The 19738-nt window shown below is 33.4% G+C and overlaps 3 protein-coding genes across 3 annotated transcripts; 2 read left to right on the forward strand and 1 right to left on the reverse strand.

Annotated features, from left to right (window-relative positions):
- Positions 1-1018: 1018 nt before the first annotated feature.
- On the forward strand, positions 1019-1958 carry LOC111614850. Its single transcript, XM_023356217.1, has one exon. It carries the CDS (start codon positions 1120-1122, stop codon positions 1660-1662), a length of 543 nt encoding a protein of 180 aa, XP_023211985.1. The 5' UTR covers positions 1019-1119; the 3' UTR covers positions 1663-1958.
- Positions 1959-6810: 4852 nt separating this feature from the next.
- On the forward strand, positions 6811-16432 carry LOC111614849 (PHD finger-like domain-containing protein 5A). The gene is made up of 4 exons (XM_023356216.1): positions 6811-6841; positions 7004-7027; positions 7102-7268; positions 16201-16432. Exons 1-4 carry the CDS (start codon positions 6826-6828, stop codon positions 16288-16290), a joined length of 297 nt encoding a protein of 98 aa, XP_023211984.1. The 5' UTR covers positions 6811-6825; the 3' UTR covers positions 16291-16432.
- On the reverse strand, positions 16229-19693 carry LOC111614848 (tRNA (guanine(26)-N(2))-dimethyltransferase-like). Its single transcript, XM_023356215.1, has 14 exons — positions 19206-19693; positions 18954-19122; positions 18104-18219; positions 17926-18038; positions 17710-17858; positions 17556-17633; positions 17429-17492; positions 17228-17362; positions 17079-17164; positions 16907-17015; positions 16777-16847; positions 16592-16710; positions 16451-16506; positions 16229-16368 (listed from the first exon to the last, which is right to left on the reverse strand). The coding sequence occupies exons 3-13, from the start codon at positions 18210-18212 to the stop codon at positions 16487-16489; spliced, it is 1053 nt and encodes a 350-aa protein (XP_023211983.1). The 5' UTR covers positions 18213-18219; positions 18954-19122; positions 19206-19693; the 3' UTR covers positions 16229-16368; positions 16451-16486.
- Between the last annotated feature and the right edge of the window lie 45 nt (positions 19694-19738).

Genomic DNA, 19738 nt, shown 5'->3' on the forward strand with positions numbered 1-19738 from the left:
TATTGTTTGAGCACCCAATGAAACCCGATTCTTCTCCTTTTTGCAATATTTTTGGCTAGTTGCCTCAATGTAATTCCTGTTTCACTCGTTTTCCCTATATTTTTTATTGTGTGGAGGACATACCTGCTGTCTGTGAAGCAAAGTATGTTTCTGTTGATACTTTTGCACATTTTGTGAACAGTAGGAGAGCCTGGAGTATTACCCACAGCTCCGCTTGATTGATTGTGGGTGTCCAGTTTAATTAAAGGATTGTTGGTGAATTATTTGGTGTTTGTCATTGTAGATTACCGCATCAGCCCCAGTGCCCAAGTTGTTTTCGGCAGCTGTTGGGGAAGTCCGGGACACGCTCGGTATTTTCGACAACGTTAGATTTTCAATTCACCGGAGATGTGAGGTCTGCATCACGGCCCGGGGTCGTAATCTCGAACACCTTCTTTGATTTTTGCTACACTAACAATAATAAACATGTTTTCTCACCCTGTTCTTGTCCTTCCTTTCTTGTGTTTTGTGTCGTCACTACTGCGCCAGGAAAGCGTTTGGAAGACGATGGGAAATCACATAGCAATGCATGGTCGGACCATGCATTGCTATGTGATTTCCCATCGTCTAGGTGTACTCTATATCGCCTGAAAGTTTGTAACCACTGTACTGATACACCCTGTATAATTATATTTCATAATTCACATTTTCTTTTAAATTGCTATACGTTTTCCTTACAAAATATTCACATTTTTATTTGCATTTTAGTAAATTTTTGAAGATTCTATGGCTTTCATTATACTGTATAGTACTGTATTTCGGTAACGTATCATATGATATACACGATGATATCAAGTGATTAGTTATAGTTAGATGATAAATGTTATATCACATCGTATATCTTATTCAAATTGTTCCGAATATGTACAGGTATATTACATATATATGAGGATTTTGCAAGTATATCACCGTAAATAAGGTATTAAGATACTCGATATCTTCAATTTTTACTAAAATTATTTCGTAACAATTTTCAATCCATTTTTTCAATTAAAATTGTGGTAACGAATTCAATTATTGTGTCGAATATTACAAAAGACTATTTAATTAACAAAGAAGACTGGTTATTGTTAGAATAAGATGGAGCACTTCAAGTCTTATTTTGACAAAATTAAACATCAGCTGACCAGCAAAGAAGACTGTTTGGTGATCTTTTTCCACTACTTGGCCATTCGTAGTGGATTGTACTGCGCGGGAATAGGAGAGAATTGGACCAGCATCTCCAAAAATACCACGGATATACCTCCCGAAGGATGGAATGCCAATCAACAACTTTATTTTTTTAGATACACGGACCACCAGCAACAGCAATTTCAATTGAAAATAGTCAATAATATAGAATACAAATTCCTTTTCGTTTACTGGATAAATTTTGGCAATAGCTATTCCTGCGGCACACTCGTCAAGATCGAAGATCACGTGGGAGAGAACCTAACAACGGTTGAGGAAGCGTTTAAAACGCCAATGGAAGTGCTAAAGGAACTCTTCTGCCGTATGATAAACGATTCTCGTCAATACCAACAGACACTAGCGGGGGCAACGTCTAGAAATGTCGTGGATGAAATTCCGGGGTCTTCGTGTTCGGCGGCGACTGGGGCGATTCCGAAAACTTTCGCACGATAAAGAGACGGGGGCCAATCCAAAGACATCATTTGAGAGAAAGATACGGTTCCAAAATCTTCGTCCCAGGAGGAATTTCAATCTACTCCAAAATCACCAACGAAGACAAAACCCGAATAAACTGGTTCTTTGAGAACACAATGTAAATCAGACGCACCCCGCTTCATACAAACTTAAAAAATTTACAATAAGGAAACTTTTAGTTAATGGCAGGCCAAATTTTAATTTATAAATTAATAATTCACATATTAATTCTAAATTCTGTTGTTTATAGACTAATAAAAGCTTTTAATAAATTATTTATTGTGTTTGATATCTTGAGATGACGTTTGAATTTCATGACAATATTAACTTCTTCAATCCTGAAGAGTTCATTTATTCCTCAAGTAAATTGATACGAAATAAATTAACTATTCTACTCATAAAGTTTACACAAAGAATACGTTTTTTGCGAGAAGAATGAATGGCGCTTAAGAATCTGTTGCTCAATATTAGAGCATCGAATATGGAAAATAAGAAAATGCTCTAAGGATTATAGAAAAATTCGATAAGTATGGCTTATGGCTGTTTAAAAATAATTTACTATATTAAATTAACGGAGTATGTATGATTTTTCGGATTTCTTGCAACTCATGACAAAAGTCTAACAAAAGTGAATTGTAATGAGCAGGGGCACCCGTACATTAGGGCCCTCGTTTCTTTCGTGTTGCTTATTTCTTAATTACAAAAGAGGCCCCAAATTCCATTATCAACGAACGACAGAAATTCATGACTATTCTGCAAATATAAAAGAAACTAATGAACGATATTTGTCCATTGTCCCATGAAACTTCTTCGTATGTTGAACCAAAAATTGGCCTTAAAATCAAGAAACGTGCCTTGTTTTCCAGGCCAAGTTAGCCCGATTGCAACCAATGCTATCTTGGAGCGATGATCTGACGTTGAATCATAGTTCGAAGCTTATTGCATAATGCATGATCCCCCTTTTTTTTATAGTTTATGCCCCTTTTGTGTAGTCAGCGGGCACCTCTGGTAATGAGTAATAAATTTTCCCACTTGGAGCCATAAACTTCGTCTGGTTGCAATGGGTCCAAATAGGAACATTCATTGAAATGGAAGTTTATTCTTAATTGCGAACGTATTAAAAATGCAAATATCAATATAATAATAATAATAGCTTCGTTGTAAAATATTTATGTGGGGTTTTCAATAATTTCGGTCGATCTTTTTCCCCGTAAAAATACGTAAATATATTATAATAAATCTCAAAATTAAAAGAAAAATATTATTTTAAATAATTAAATTTTTAAACATATAAAAATTAATTTATTAATTTTAAAAAGATTTAAAGACATANTAAAAACCAAAAATAATTCTTCTCACCATACTATTCTTATCCAATTTATAACTGCTTCTAGCCCTCTGGTGGTAGGTTTGAGTTGTCGGATCCACTAATAAAAGGCTGATCGTTTTTAACTTTGTGAAATTTTTACCTATTTTTACCTTTGTTAAAGAAGTTTATTCTTCAAAATCATTGTAACTGTTACTTCTGTGGTTGGATTAAAGGATTAAAAGCTAGACTCAAAAATGTTATATTTTTGTGAATAGTCTAAACTTCAAATATATGAAGAAAAAATAGCCCGAGTCAATGTGAAAATTGTAAAAATAATTGTTTACTATGAAATTTATAATAATTCTTAAACAGTTTGATATACAGTATGTATAAGAAAATAATAACTTAAATTTCAATAACAAAAACATAATAATAATTTTATAAGTAAAATGAAATAGGTTGATTGAAGTCAAGAGAATATTCTAACAATTAGCATTAATTAAAATTCAAAGCAATTAAGTTGTTGGTTTGACCTGTCGTCGGAAAAAGATCTCATCATCAGTCTCGGAATTTTCCCATGATTAAAGCATGGAGTCATAGTTTTCCAAATCTAGCTCCAAATCTTCATGCTTCATAATCATTTATGTTTTAAAAATTTTTACTTCATAGGTAATTTATATGTCTATTATAAGAAAGTATTATGTAACTACATAACAACTTAATATCTGTGTTATGTGAATTATTCGATTTATGGAAAGCCAAAATTTTGGTCACGACCTGATTAAGTGGGATCCATTCTCGTGAATCCCCATTTACATCTCGTGCATCCCCAATGTTTGTTTTTGCTGACATGGACCCCTTGCAGTTCAGAGTCGACCCCTAGGGGTTGATATAGACCACTAAGCAGGCGTCGGTGAGTTTTTTTTAATTATTATTATTATAAATTTTACGGATTATTTCTTTTCTATATAACACGATTAACAAATCGGCGTAGGTTTTTCGAATAATTTCGTCGAATTTGCCGCCGACGAGAGGATTTCAGTCGATCAATCGAAAGAACCAATTTATTGGTAGAAGTTTATCCTTACTTCATGGGCCCTTTTTTTCTAATTTTGCACTCTTAATAACATTGGCTGTGTTCGGCCGAGTACAACAGTTGTAACTGAGCAAAGGTGTTTCAATCGGTAGCTGTTACATAGTTATATCTGCCGAACGATGAGTGATGTATGCATTGGAACAAAAGGTTAATTCCAGTTACGTGGACTGTCATGGCGGCTCATCTCTGATTCCAGCAAAAAAAAGAAAGGAAACAGTGGGGACGCACGTTCTAACCTAACCTAACCTATTCTAATAAATTACCATAATTATTACCAATTAAATTATTAGAATAGGTTAGGTTAGGTTAGAACGTGCGTCCCCACTGTTTCCTTTTGTTTGCTGGAGCCGCCATGACAGTTCACGTAACTGGAATTTAACCGAACAAAAAGCAGCCATCATTGGTCAGTTTCGGGTAGAGTAAATGAAAGATGCTACTAAATATGTTAAAATACCAAACGTGTTCCTAAACAATTCTACTGTAGGTGGCATTTGTCAGAAAAATACTCAACAGTTTCAGAACTGTTGAGTCTGCTGAATGCATCCATTGTGTGCCTAGAATTTCTGTACTCTGATAAACTTTTCATTTGCACCATCTTGATTTTTGATAGATGAAGACTGTCAAAACTCTGCAAAATGTTAATCATCTTTCCATGGATGTACTGGACAATGTTGGATTTGCCGTAAATTGCCGACCTACGGAACGGTTGTCGATTTAACTTGTCGACTAATATTCTGTTAAAATATTTAACTTTCGTGAATCTTTAACCGCTGTGTAATATGAAAGGTTTACGTAAATTAAATAGTTTGGTTATACACCCCACTGTGCAGATTGGATTTATAATATTCTGTTCTATTCTTGTTTATTAGAGAAAACTTTAAAGTATTGATATGGTATTTAGTTAATATTTTGGATGGCAGACAAATTTACGGAAAATATAATTACTAGCAAATTTTATCACGGCACATAAACAGTTGTTAGACCGTGAAATGGCATTTTTCGAACCGAGGTCCGCGGATCGGTTTGGGAAGGTTTGTGAAACAATGTATTGGCGGAATGATGAGTTTTTTTTATATAATAATTACTTTTGGTATGACTAGTATTTTAATAGTTGCTTCCCTTGTAGAATGTATTCAACTTCTCCTAGAGCAGTAGATTGCCACCTTGGCTATCTGCCCATTTACATCGACAATTAAAATTCATTGGATATTGTTTAATTTGGTATTATCATAAAACTTGTAAATCATGAACGGATATACAAACAAACCCCTAATTTATATACATATATACAAACATCCACATTTATTTATAGATCTGCAAACATTTTCCAATTTCTGAAGGAGTCCTAGTTTGTAAACTGTTGCCATTGAACGAGACAGAAATGGAAGTTTGTTTATTAATGCTAAAGCAATTGCTTTGAATAAATATTAACCTCTAAACAGAAACATAGGTCTCTACTACATAATTGGAAACATCACTCTGAGAGACCCTGTATTTTTTAAATTTTGTTTTCCATATTTGTTACCATACAAGAGTTTATTGATTTTTTTTTTTTTTTTTTGGCAAAATTATGATTAGTAATGTGTGATGTGAACTTTTCTGCAACACATTAGAGGAATTGGATCATAACATCTAATACACTTGTAGGAAATTTTTCTGTCCTCAGAAGACGGACACTCAGAACGGGGCTGTGTTCAGTAATGCAAAATTCTTGTTAAGCTGCGATGTTGAACTCATTTCTAACTACTGCTTGACTCCTTCCACTGCTAGAATTCTAGCTAGTTCAGTCAGCTTCTTTTATCTATGCTAACTTCTACTAGCAACGCCATTGTTTTTGTCATGTCGTACGATTTCCAAGATGGCTGTTCGTGTTGGATTAAACATATTTTATTATAACAATCACAAAGTGGATTGAATGTCTATTCATTCTAAAATGACTTTAAAAATGTAAAATTATTATATGTTGGTATAACAGATTCCAAATACATTTTAACGGAAGATAATGATCCATTTCATTGATTACAATTAATAATTACTTCATTAATTTCATCACAATCTGACGCAACTTCCATTTGAATAATTGTATTAGTTACTTTATTCTTTTTGACCAGTTCGTTTGCAATCATAATTTTAACTTTGTCTACCATTTTGCCCAGTGTCTAACTAAGAATAATTGTTCAATGATGCTCAGAACATTCTTAGCTCTGCCTACTAAGACAGAGGGCAGAATTCTAACTTAGGTGTTCTGTGTTACTGAACATGGCCAGGTCTTCCTCTTCTCGAGCTTGTCACTCGAAACATGATTGTCTTCGGCAATAGTATTTTCATATTCCAGTATTACCTCCCACAGCAATATTGTAGATTAGCAATATCTCAAGGTAGATTAGGATTACTAAGTAGTCTTTTGATATGTTGTCCCAGCAGAGAGGAAGTGAAGCATTCAACAAAATGGAATTTTTTTGATGACTGGATTTTCACAATTGTACAAATAAAGTAAGCAGTTGATTATTTACCAATACTTGATGGAATATCCATAATAAAGAGTTCTAAAATTAAGAAAAAGTTTATTTGCAAAGCAACAAAATTAGCACTTGAAAACTATATAAAGTAAACAATATGAAACATCCAGTCTCACAAATAATAATAAGGTATTAGGAAAGGGCAAGGCAAAGCTTGAATGGTTCTGCACACATTATACCCCCATAACATAATGTAATGGCAATGGTCTTGTAGACCGATGTTTCCGTTTAGAGGTTAAGTGTGTTTTAAAATAGTCCTAATATATTTTTGTGAAGTTTTAAAATTATTGTATAAATTTGTCTGTTAAAAGAAAAGAATTGTATTGATAAAATAATTTGTGATCCTTTCAACAATTTATTTTTTTTATGTCACTAATGTTTATTTTATTTTTTCAGCTATTGGACGACTCTGTGAGAAATGTAAGTATTGTGCAAAATTTTTTGAAATACAAAATGGCACTGTTTTGAATGTAACAATTTCTCTCTGCTTTTAGGCGATGGAAAGTGTGTGATATGTGACTCTTATGTGCGACCCTGCACTCTTGTTCGAATCTGTGATGAGTGTAATTACGGCTCGTATCAGGGACGTTGCGTGATCTGTGGAGGTCCAGGAGTGTCGGACGCCTACTACTGCAAGGAATGCACCATCAAAGAGAAGGATGTAAGTTTCTTGCCAAATTTTAAACCTAAAAGCAGATCGTGTTTTACTCATTTGAATTTGTTTCAAAAATTCCTGAGATTTATGAGCTTTATCAGTTCCTTTTGTATTTTACATAGATAAATACATTTATACTTTGATGGTGATTAAACATTTTGAAAGTTCAAGAACATAATCTGGTGCTAAAATGTTGAATTCTGTTTTTCTCAGTTAAAGTTTCTGCTTTCAGGGAAATAAAAGCAAGTTTAAACACTTAAATTTGAATCTGCATATCAAACTGATGAAAGGATTTTCTGTTTCACGCATCAAACACGCCTGATATTAATGATAACAATGTAAGCAAGAATGTTGCATACATTGTTTAATTGTTCAATTTAAACTTGTGATTCAAAATACATAATGTACATTAGATATGTTTGCATGTAGTTCCAAGGTAGTTGTTGCGGTTGAAACTATTTCCCATTTCCCAGAATATAGAAAGGAATAAGAAAGATTCGTACTGGTCACTATCATTCAACTGTTTGGAAAAATTATAAAATTATTGATAAGTTTATTTTATTTTTTGGCATTTTTTAAAAAATAAATTAAGATATATTTTCTTTATTATGTTGAAATTAGACTTTTTGCTGCTGCTAGAGGTCAGCTTTACAAATGAATTTATTGAACTTAAAAAAAATGAATCAGACATATTTTTTGCCAAAAAATCTAACCATTTAGACCAGAGGTCCCCAAACTTTTTTGTCTCATAGACCACGTGCCAATTTTTTCTGCTTTGGATAGACCCTCCCCCCACATTTCTAATATTGAATTGTTACAAATTCATCAACTTCAAATGTGTTTTTGACAGCTGACACAGTGCTACTCATTTTGATAGGTTTAACTGTAGAGCAAAAAAGTTAAAAAAGAAAAAAAACACATGTTAAGTTTTATACATTTATTAAAACGACACAAAATGCAAATCTAGTAAAATTATAACATAATATAACTACACTAAAAAATAAATACTTTTAATGGGAGGAATGAGCATGATGCTTTAATAGCAAATTTTCAATATTTGGCTTTAATTTAGTGAGCTGTAACCTTAAATCACCTTGATTGGTTATTTCTAATCTATTTCTTTCTTTTTTTTTCTTGTAAGAAGATTGGCAGTTGTGCTAAAAACCCCTTTCCACGAGGTATGATGATGGAAAAGCTATCAAAGACTTTCTTGTGATAGTCCATAATGCAGGATAAGTAATAGAAAGAAGCCAAAATTGCTCATATCCCTTTCTGAACTATCTATAACTTATGTTCTTCATTAATACTTGTTTTGATCAGTTCTTGTAATATGACATCCATTTCTTCAATATCACTGTATGGATTGATAATCCATTGTGGTTTTTCCATAGTCAAAACATTCTCAAACCTAGTTTCAAAGTCTGTGTGAAGCGTATTTAAATGTTGAATGTAGGTTGAAACATCATCATCCTGGCAGTTTGTCTGTGACAAATTGGCAAACTGGGAAAATCTGTGGCATCTAATATTTTGCTTCATTAGTTTAATTCTGTCAAGAAAAACTGAAATAATGAACTTTGTTTTTATCAAATTTAGATTGTCACCTTGTAACTGTAAGTTAACCTCATTCAATTTAGTGAACAAATCTGTTAAATAAATAATGTTTGGTTTCCACTTGATTAAATTTTCTTTTAAAATTGGATCTTTATCATCCAAAAACACTAAAACTGTCTCAAAAAGTGAAAAAAATCTTGTCAAACATAAGCCTTTTGACAGCCAGTGTACTTCAGTGTAAAGGAGCAATCAAAGTTCTTGTCATTTTCTTCATGCAGCTGCGCAAATAACCTAGTATTCAATGCATTACTTCGAATTTTGTTTACTGCATTATTGCAATAAACAAAATTCAAATTACTGCATAATTGAAGAGATTGATGCAATTTACCACTCAGATTTTTAGCAACTAAATGTAGTCGATGGATGACACAGTGTATTGCAAACACCCCAGGTACATTTTGTTTTAAATGGGTTATAAATCCATGATAGTGGCCAAACATGGCTAGTGCTCCATCTGCTGCCACTGATATTATATTTGATAAAGGAATCACTTTTTCCATGAAATAATCTCTCAAAACATTACATATTGATTCACCTTTAGTGTCTGTTGTCAAAGTTCTTCCAAAAAGCAGTTCTTTATGGATTTCTTGGTCCATAACAAAACAAACATATGCCAATAATAATAGTACAGGGTGGACCAAAAAGAATATATGTATTTCAAACTGATATATTTAATAAACTATCGATAGTAGCGGTGTGCTGCGGATATCGGAGGAACGAGTGCATTGTCTAGTTTGTCNACCATCATATGTATTTAAGTCAGGTACAAAATAAGAGCATTTTTCTGTAATATACAGCTACCCGAGCAGACAACCACTCGGTCTAGTAATCCATCCAGTTAGGGTCTTCTTTGGCCTTGAGCCAAAATACATCATCAACAGGAACATAGGAAGTAGAAGCTGAAAGAGAAAAATGTCCCAACCACACCGGGGCCTCTGAGCCGAGCATTTCTTCAACATTTCGGAGCAAGTCCTTTGGAGGGAGAAACCTCCAAACCGAGAGCTGAGCGGATTCGGTTATGCTTGAGCATTACAAATCCCATATGCATGCTACTATGTGACATAGAGGACCCTGTACGGAAACGCTCTTAGTGTACGGGAGTCCTTAACAACACATTAAATAGCATTTATTTGACACGTGGTTAAGGACAGATTTAGGCCAAGTTACAGCTTTGTTTGTCACCATATTTAGCCAAATGATAGTTAACTAACTCCGTATGATGGGGAGATATTGTATAGAACAGGAACTTGCAAATATGCGCAAAGATTAACCCAGCTGCATACTTATAAATCATTAAACCTGTAAACTATTGCTTGAAATAAACAGAAATAGGTAACCTTAAATCCCTATTGAACTCCTGCACAGGATTATAGAATGCATCTTGAGTTAATATTATTTCTGCTTTTCCCTCTCTTATGCGTGTGCCGGGATTTTTTCTCGCCTCCGATTTAACGCAATTATCTGCTTTAACGCAAAAGGAACGCGAAATTAGTAACCGAAATCTTAAAACACGCCACATGGCTTTGAAAACATAGGGAAAAACCCTATCGGTTTATGTCGGAAGATTAAAAAGCAATTTATGCTTAATGACGATTAAATGAAATTTCCATTACAATTTATTTTTTATAAAATAAAATATTAAATATTATTAAGAATATTTTAATTGTTGTGTAAAATAATATTTTTATCAGAGAGAGGTTTTTCGGGAAATTTTCCCCGAGTAATTATAAAATTATATAATATTAGGTGGAAGTTTTCGTAAAAGGTCATCGTTATCTTTTACGATTACATCAAATTAATTCTAGTTATAAAATTAATTAATTAATTACAAAATTTTACGTATTTAATAAAATTAAAACAACTTTAAATCCCTACGGGAGGGAAAAATCTCCCGCAAATATGGCGTAGATGGGAAACACGTGTCCGTACTTACTCGTTCGTTACCGTATATAATTCTACGATAAATGAACTGTTAGGAGATAGAAATATAAATAGAGTTTTAGAAAGTATATTTTAGATTATAAAAATGGAGAAGGACGAGATTATCATCTCGAAAGATGAAGTCAAAGGAGAAGAAGTAAAAGATAATATTGTAATTGACAAAACTCCTTGCACGGTCGTGGAAGAAGGTCAAGCCAAAGTGATTTTTCCTTCGACTAACGACGTTTTTTACAACCCTGTTCAGGAATTCAATCGTGATATGAGGTTAGTGTCATTTTAAATACGTTTTCTCGTTGTATTCTCTTGAAATACAATGAGACAGTCTAGATGAATCACACTATATTAACGCAAACAGGCAGTTATCTCTTTAACAGTTGTTAAACCTTCATTTTACACTAATAACGAAATACAGTTTATACATAGAAATGAATTTAGGGATAATGAAATATATTTGTCCATGTGGAGTACAGTGAAGACGGACTGGACATGTTAGCATCGAAGCCGCACAAATATTGGTTCATTCTTGTCTCCTGGGACACTTCCCATTGCATTGTTACGTCTAGGGTCAAACTGGTCGTTGGTGTGTGATGATGGCTGCTGCGGTACACTCTCCCGAGTGCTAATGTTATCAGAAATGTGTGGGAAGCATACCTATTTTCTGGAACTGTTGGTTTATAAGTTTCTGTCTTCTACTAATACTTGATTAGTTGTGATGATGTGTTATCATTGATGGTTACACTTCTTTTAAAAAAGCACATGACATTTAGCCTATCTGTCAATGTGAACACTTCTTTGATGTGTGTATGTATTTTATAAACTTTATCTGCCATTATAGTGTGGGGAAGAATTTGTGGTATGGCAGTCGTAATGGGCTTCTTGTGGTATCATTCCTGATGAATATGTGTACCATGTTTTAAATTGTTTGATTAAGTTGTAACCTGTTGATGGTCACTGAAGATGATCAAAAAAGTAAATCTATGCCAATACGTAAGTCAATTATTTTATTGAGAAATCGAAGTAAAATGATGTCCGGAGTTATGTAAGCTGTGACTAGTGTTGCCACTTTTTCAAAATTGCTGATCCGGATGGCAGGTCAGCTTTGTTCGAACAGAAGTTCTTGATGTATGCGCAATGTCATTTTACAATGTGAAGAATAATGTGCTAGATAACTTACCTGTAGACCTGTATGATTGTATATGAAAGATAAAAAAAAAACGGTCTACAGGCTGTGTGCCACATGTAAACAGACAAACATGGTAGAATTGCAGATGAGTTTCAATGAGTGTGAGTTCTTTTGCTGTTAAAATAGTGTAAATTTGTAAAAATATTTGCAAGAACTTTGTTTCATGGTAATTTCACAATTTCTACGAAATTCCCGGACAAAATTAATAGTTCACCCAGACAGTTAGTCAATTCCCAGACTGTACGGGTGAAAACTGGATGGGTTGTAACACTACCTATGACTTACATAAATACAAACATAAACATTGAATAACCCGATCTTTAAGATTAACGTTAATGTGGCCCGAAATAATCCAGCAATTGTTTGACTTAAGTAAATTTGCAGTTACATAAATGTATGTAAATCAAAAAAGATAATAAAAATTCAGAGAATTAATTACTAGGGTTATTAATTCTCTGAATTTTTTCTTGGCACTAGTGCATGTGAATACTTCTGTGGTTCAGTGCAGCTGTATTTGTACATGGACATTTTTTATATGAACGTTTTGTTTTATGTTTATATTTTTTTTTCGTACTTTTATAACTTATATCAGAATAAATACTGCCACATAATGATTCTCTTATTATGGGTTATGAAAAAATAGTTTCCTTATAATATTTTGTATAACATTGCGGTTTCTTATGAAATTACATTTAAGTAATTTACAAATTCAACTTGCACAGAATTCAAGTTAGATAATGGACCCAAAAAGTAACCCTTAAGCCATGGTCACACCATGCGATTTCCAGCCGTGCAGGTGACTGCAATCGCAATGGCTGTCCTCATTAACTAGTAAACCCCTTTGAAAACAGGCGCGATACAACCGCAACTAGAAACAAAAAGTTGGTTCTACTTGCACTGATTGCAAACATGCATCCAATCAGAAAACATTTTTGTGCATGTCTTATGGTGGCAACATCAAAAATAGTTCATTATCGTGTGCAGAAAACAAGATGATGGATAAGTTTGCAGAATCCAGATTAATCAAGCTAATTCAGTCTCACGAATGCCTGTGGGACTTTAATTCTTTGTTTTTTCGAAGAAAAGACAAAAGAGTGCAGGCATGGTGTGAGATAAGTGAAAATCTCAGCATTGATTGTAAGTACCATTTTTAGATATCTGAATATAAAATGTTGATTGTTTTTAGTTTGGTAACAACAATATTGTTTTAAATATAGTTAAAGAACTAAGTAAAAAGTTCTTTCATCTAAGAACAATGTTTCTTCAAATAAAAAAAAGTAGATGACAGCAAGCACAGTGGATGCGGCGAGAATGAAATATATAAACCAACGTGGGAACATTAGTCGTCCCTCAGTTTTCTTTTAAATTCTTATAAGAAAATGATGTCACCATTATCGTCACACGATGTAATTATATGTTATATATACAAGGGGGTTTTTTCAAGCTATGATGGTCCATAAAACAAAGGCAAGTATAAATAACAAAATGAATTTATTATCAAAAGTTAGGTACAAACATGGTTACTTTTCAACATAATCACCATGAAGATTGAGAAATTTGTCATATCAGTGGATGAGCTTTTCCATCCCCTTGTCATAGAATGTTGCTGCCAGTGAATTGAGATGGCCTTAACAATGTTGTTTTGAAGATTGTCGTTAGTCTCAAACATCTGCCCTGCTAGCCATGTTTTCAGTTTAGGAAAGAGGTGGAAGTCTTCACACATTAAAAAAAGTTTTAAGCTGGATGGAAGTCTGAAAGGTGGAGGTCTTCACCACCTTTAAACCCAGCGTATAGTACCTGATTTAGCGCCAAGCGACTTCCACTTCTTTCCTGAACAGGAAAAGTGACTAGGAGGGCAGAGGTTCGAGACTAATGATGATCTTCAAAAAAAAGTTAGGGCCATCTCAAGTCATTGGCGGCAACATTCTATGACAAGGGGATGGAAAAGCTTGTCCACAGATATGACAAATGCCTCAATCTTCACAGTGATAATGTCAAAAAATTGTTTGTACCTAACTTTTGGTAATAAATTCATTTTGTTATTTACACTTGTCTTTTTTTTATGGAATATCGGAGCTTGAAAAATACAGCCTATGTATTTTATATATTGAAGTAGATAAAAACTAATTAAATATAGCCTATTTTTATTTATAGTTAAATGATACATAACCGTCTACTTCTGGCTGCATGTCTGAGGCAGAAACAGATAGAATTATCAATGTAAATATCGATGTACTGTACATAATGATGAAATGTTTAATGAAAGCATTTCGTTATCACCATGCACATTTGATAGTCCACAGCCACCAAAAAAGAAAAAAGATGGCAGAGAAGGACAAAGAAAATTTTAATGAATCTACAATGAATGTAAATTATTCAAAATGTATAATTTATTTATTAAAGTTTACACCTCAGAGTGAACAACTGAAAAACTCAATAATTTTGAGTAAGTGTTCACTTTAGAAACTGATACTATAAATATTACACAAATACAAAGAAGACTATTAAATAAATAATATAAGACTGAAAACTTGATTTTCCTTTTCATTTAAGATTGTTTTTTAAATATTTTTTCAGGCTCTGAGTCATTGAACCAAAGAAGGATGTGTTCGATGAATTTGGCAGTCTTCTAGCTGCCAAACTAAGAACCCTTCCCAAGAAAAATGCTTTGGACTTACAACTGAAAATATTTTCTCTCATTATGGAGGAAGAAAAAATATTCTTAATAGTACTTAATTAATAAAAATTTTTCACTTATTGTATATTTCTTAACTCAAAACAGNGTATGTATAAGAAAATAATAACTTAAATTTCAATAACAAAAACATAATAATAATTTTATAAGTAAAATGAAATAGGTTGATTGAAGTCAAGAGAATATTCTAACAATTAGCATTAATTAAAATTCAAAGCAATTAAGTTGTTGGTTTGACCTGTCGTCGGAAAAAGATCTCATCATCAGTCTCGGAATTTTCCCATGATTAAAGCATGGAGTCATAGTTTTCCAAATCTAGCTCCAAATCTTCATGCTTCATAATCATTTATGTTTTAAAAATTTTTACTTCATAGGTAATTTATATGTCTATTATAAGAAAGTATTATGTAACTACATAACAACTTAATATCTGTGTTATGTGAATTATTCGATTTATGGAAAGCCAAAATTTTGGTCACGACCTGATTAAGTGGGATCCATTCTCGTGAATCCCCATTTACATCTCGTGCATCCCCAATGTTTGTTTTTGCTGACATGGACCCCTTGCAGTTCAGAGTCGACCCCTAGGGGTTGATATAGACCACTTTGGTTTTATTCGTTTAGACTTAAGTTTGGTTAATGGTTGTAGGCTTTGTTTACGTTACACAGACCATGTGCTTGTAGTGTTAATTACATGCTATTTTCTACTAAAATGAAATTATGGCATTTTTATTACATTTCTTAGGACAACACTAGGTGCTATGACTAGTTAGATATAATTTTATAGCATAAATCCATTTTCATTTATAGTTTCCTTGATTTTACATCAGTTTACTCAATCTATATGATGCTTTTCAATTATGGTGAACTCCTGTATAATGTGCTCCCCAGTAATGCAGTGAAAGAATTGCAACTAGTACTCGCACAAACTTTGTTTTGTTGTCCACAGGTATACAGTTTCTTCTTCAACTTCTATGCCTAAGTTTAAACTTGAGTAAAATAGTCTGATAATACATGTCTTGATAATGTGATTTTCTGTAACGCAGAACGTATCCTTCGCATTGTATGGAACTCTGCCATATATTTCTGTTTGGCACTTGCCTTGCTTTTAAATAATGAGAGTTTTGGGTTTTTGTTTCATTTAGATCTAATGCTAGTATACACTCATTTTTAGTAATATTAGGTTTTTATATGCACTGGCAAGTGAAAAAAGGTTGCAGTTTATTTTAAGGTGGTGTAACTCATGCCGTAACCAATTATCAGTTTTTATTGTGTCTGGCATGGCTACTTCTGTCTCTTCTTCCATTTTAAATAGCATTAAAAATTCAAAGTAGTTTCATGTAAATAGAATGCATCATAAATTTCGTACATTAAATTTATTTTATTTCCTTAGGACAAGCATACTTGCTAAATTACAAATGTAAATAAATTAAGAATGATGATACTCGTAATAAGGACATTTGATTATTGTCTGTGCTCTGTTTTAACTATTTTACTTTTAATTGCAGAGAGACGGCTGTCCGAAGATAGTCAACCTAGGAAGCTCGAAGACCGATCTGTTTTATGAGCGGAAAAAGTATGGGTTTAAAAAGAGGTGACGTCAGTGGAATCTCTGCATTTTGCGACTCGTTAAATGCCACAACATATCCTTGCTACAGAAGCACTTACTGGGAAATCTGTAACATAGTTTTGTTCTTAATATCTGCAAATGACAATAAAATTTGATCAATTTGAATTTACTTTCACTGTTTTTCGTACCATTATTCTTAATGACTGACTCATGTTCTACGATATTCAACTTTTGTCTTTTTTCCCTAAAAAAAAAAAACACTTTGTAATTAAAAATTGTCAAATATTTTGCTTTGAGATAAGATGTAAATAATAAACATCAAACTTTACTTTGTTTAATTTTGGTTTTTGGTCCCCAGTGAGGTTTGGGATTATGCTGAAATCTCACAAGTTTCAGAGATCTAGACAACGGCTCCGCTTCCGGATGAGGATCAAAATTTATCGGTGTACTAAAATTGACAAGTTTATAGAAGAGGCTAACAATGAGAACAATTAAAACAAGTTTGTTTTGTTACTTAATGTTTTTCTTGAGTATGGCTTCTCCTGGAGTACCAGTTATATCTCTCTTAACTGGGTTTAGTTTTGCCTAAAATTTTAGTGGATTTTAATAATAGAAAATATTAAAATTACCAAACTATCACTTACCCAACTTCTCACCACGTCCCAGATGACCTCGCTCGGGGCATCCGTCTTTAGTGAATCTCTACAGGTGTGAGATAGAGAAGCTCGGTAGCCGGCATTTAGTAATGCAGACCTGAGAAAATGCATCTATAAATCGAATAAATTTTTTGACGGTTAGAATGACTGAATGTGTTACCTGAATGTGAAGAGACTTGGCTGAGAGGAGGCAATGACAGATAGCAAATGTGGTAAACGATAATACAGAGGACAATTATCTAGTTCCTGTAACAAAAGCTAGTAAGAGGATGGGTCCAGAGTGATGTTTCAGAGTGAAATTCTACTTGCCTCGGAAATGACTGAAAGAATGCCTATCATTCTTTCGGTTGTGCCGTAATTATTCTTTTCACTTTTCACGGTCTTCAAAAGTTCACCAACAAAATCTTTATCGTGGAGATTATCTGTCCAAATTGGTCCCGCCAACTGAATTTGTTTCACTTTTAAGCAAACTTACTCACAAAATACATTTGAATTTAATGGAAATATTACCTGAAACTTGCATCCACAATGCTCACACAATGCTGGAGGTGGTTGCGGCAACACAGGAATTTCCCTTTGGTAAACATTCTTTATTAATTGTCTTAAGTATGCCAACGATTAAAAAAAAATTACTCACTCTCCATCCATGGTCTCTGACAAATGTTGCAAATGAAAGGTTCCACAACCAGTGCAATTATAAACCATTGCCAATTTTCTGTTTGTAAAAAACAATTTGTAAAACTTATAATATCAAACCAACTTTTATTAAACAATTATGCATTATTTCTTACTCTATGCTTTTATTTGCATTGTTAGGGCTCTTGCAGACTTTTACGAATACCCTAATGTAGAAATCTGCATGCACGGAGACAAGTGGCATTATGTGACGACCATAGCGATTGGCATGAAGTTCGATACTCCGAAGAATTATTCTTAGTGCCTGGTAAATACAATGTGCATATTTATGCATGTGATATTTTGATAAAAATTACAATTGCTCATCTTACCATCTCGTGGCAGCTCGACATTCGAAGTGAGAGCGATCCGTAAATGGCATGACACTTTCTTCTGAAGCGTCCACACAAATTTGCTGTATCCGTACAAGTCACCAACAGCAGACCTAAAAACTGTTGTTAAATGTTTTGCTCGTCCATTACGATATGAAAATTCATTCTTCCATCTCACCTTTGTCAGAAATGCACTGCACAGCAGCATCAAGAAAAGACGAAGGACTCCCATAAGGATCCAAATCGACTACATGAAACTGATTTTGGAAACTTCTATGCTTATACATCAATAGCCTATGTCAGAAAGAAACAAAACAAAAAAAAAAAAACTTTAACTACTCTTCCAAAAGGAAAGTTGTCTGCCAAATTAATCAATGCACCTTTAACGGTGGTGAAGTTTAAAGAATAAAATTGTTTTTGACAGGGTTAAGAAGCATCTTTGGGCATGGATGGGTGAAAGTGGAACAACAGTGTCAGTAAGGAAGATTGAACACAAACAACAGTTGGGGAAGATGGCAGTGATTGATACAAGAGATTAAGTAGATATCACCAGACAGGAAGAAGGGAGTTGTTCTCCTTGTGTTTAAATGCATCCTATCTTGATATGGAGTGGTGAGAGATGGTTCTTTATGATCTTGGCCAACTGTCAATCTACCTCTGTACAAGGAAGGTGTGCAAAGGAAGAATGTAACAGGCTTTCCTCCTTTAATATCATCTTTACATTCAACGAGCCATCAATCTTGCGGCTTATCTGACATATGTTGTGTTGATGCCAGTCTCTTTGTTTATGGCTGGGATATAACATTCCACTGCTCCATCTGTGGGATCTTTATCAGTCTGTAAGAGGTAGTAGAGTTTGGTTGCATCACTTAACCAAAAATTTTAAGGTTCTTTAAACTTTACCCACTGTTAAATGTGCTTTGATTAATTTAACATCTACGTGTTCAAAACTTGGTAACACAATATTTGTTTTCATGCCAATCAATTCTCAAAACATACATTCAAATGAAAGTATCTTATACACTTACACAGCATCTTCACAATTTGGTATGACAGTATGATCCACTTCATTCAGTTTAATATTTTGTTTAATATCTTCCACCGCAGTTTCGGATCTATCATTTGCTGTCACGGTACTGACTCCCGGAATCTCTTTAGCATATCTGATGGATCGCAATCCAGAAGCTGCCAGAGCTTCTAAAATATGAATTCTGCCCTGTTAAAGAATATTCAGTAAACAGAAATTATCATCACAATAAATTAAGTTAGTGACCTGTTACCTTACTGCCTCCATCTGCAACATCATTATTTAAACATTTAATATTTTTTGGTACATAATTCTTAATAAATTCTTTGATAACGGCAACACTGAAAAATTTCTCGTATAAGATTGTGTTTAAAATATCAAAAATAAGGTAAGATTTTATCTCTATCAAAGGCTGCAATATGCTAACATTTCCCTAATTTGAGCAAAAACCAAAAAGTGCAAATGATCCGGGAAGAATTTTCCTTATTTCCTTTCTAGTTAAGCCGGAAACTTCAAAGAGAGTGCTTAACTGGTTTTTGAGTGTAACCTTATAATAAATTAGTTTTGTTGCACATGCTGCATATTGGACATAAAATACTGCCAAGAAATCGATTTAAGACACATCACGTAAAGAAGTTTGTGTAAGCTGCATCTATTTCAGATTATGTCAAGCAAATTAATGCTCAAAAATCAATATTGTATATTTTTTAAAAATATAAATACAACTGAATTGCTATATAATAAATTCCTACACTAGTATATAGTCTGGGCAGATCACAAATACTA

The sequence above is a fragment of the Centruroides sculpturatus genome, unplaced genomic scaffold, assembly GCF_000671375.1.
Source record: "Centruroides sculpturatus isolate CEXI.00-Female unplaced genomic scaffold, Cexi_2.0 scaffold2312, whole genome shotgun sequence".
Taxonomy (NCBI): Eukaryota; Metazoa; Arthropoda; class Arachnida; order Scorpiones; family Buthidae; genus Centruroides; species Centruroides sculpturatus.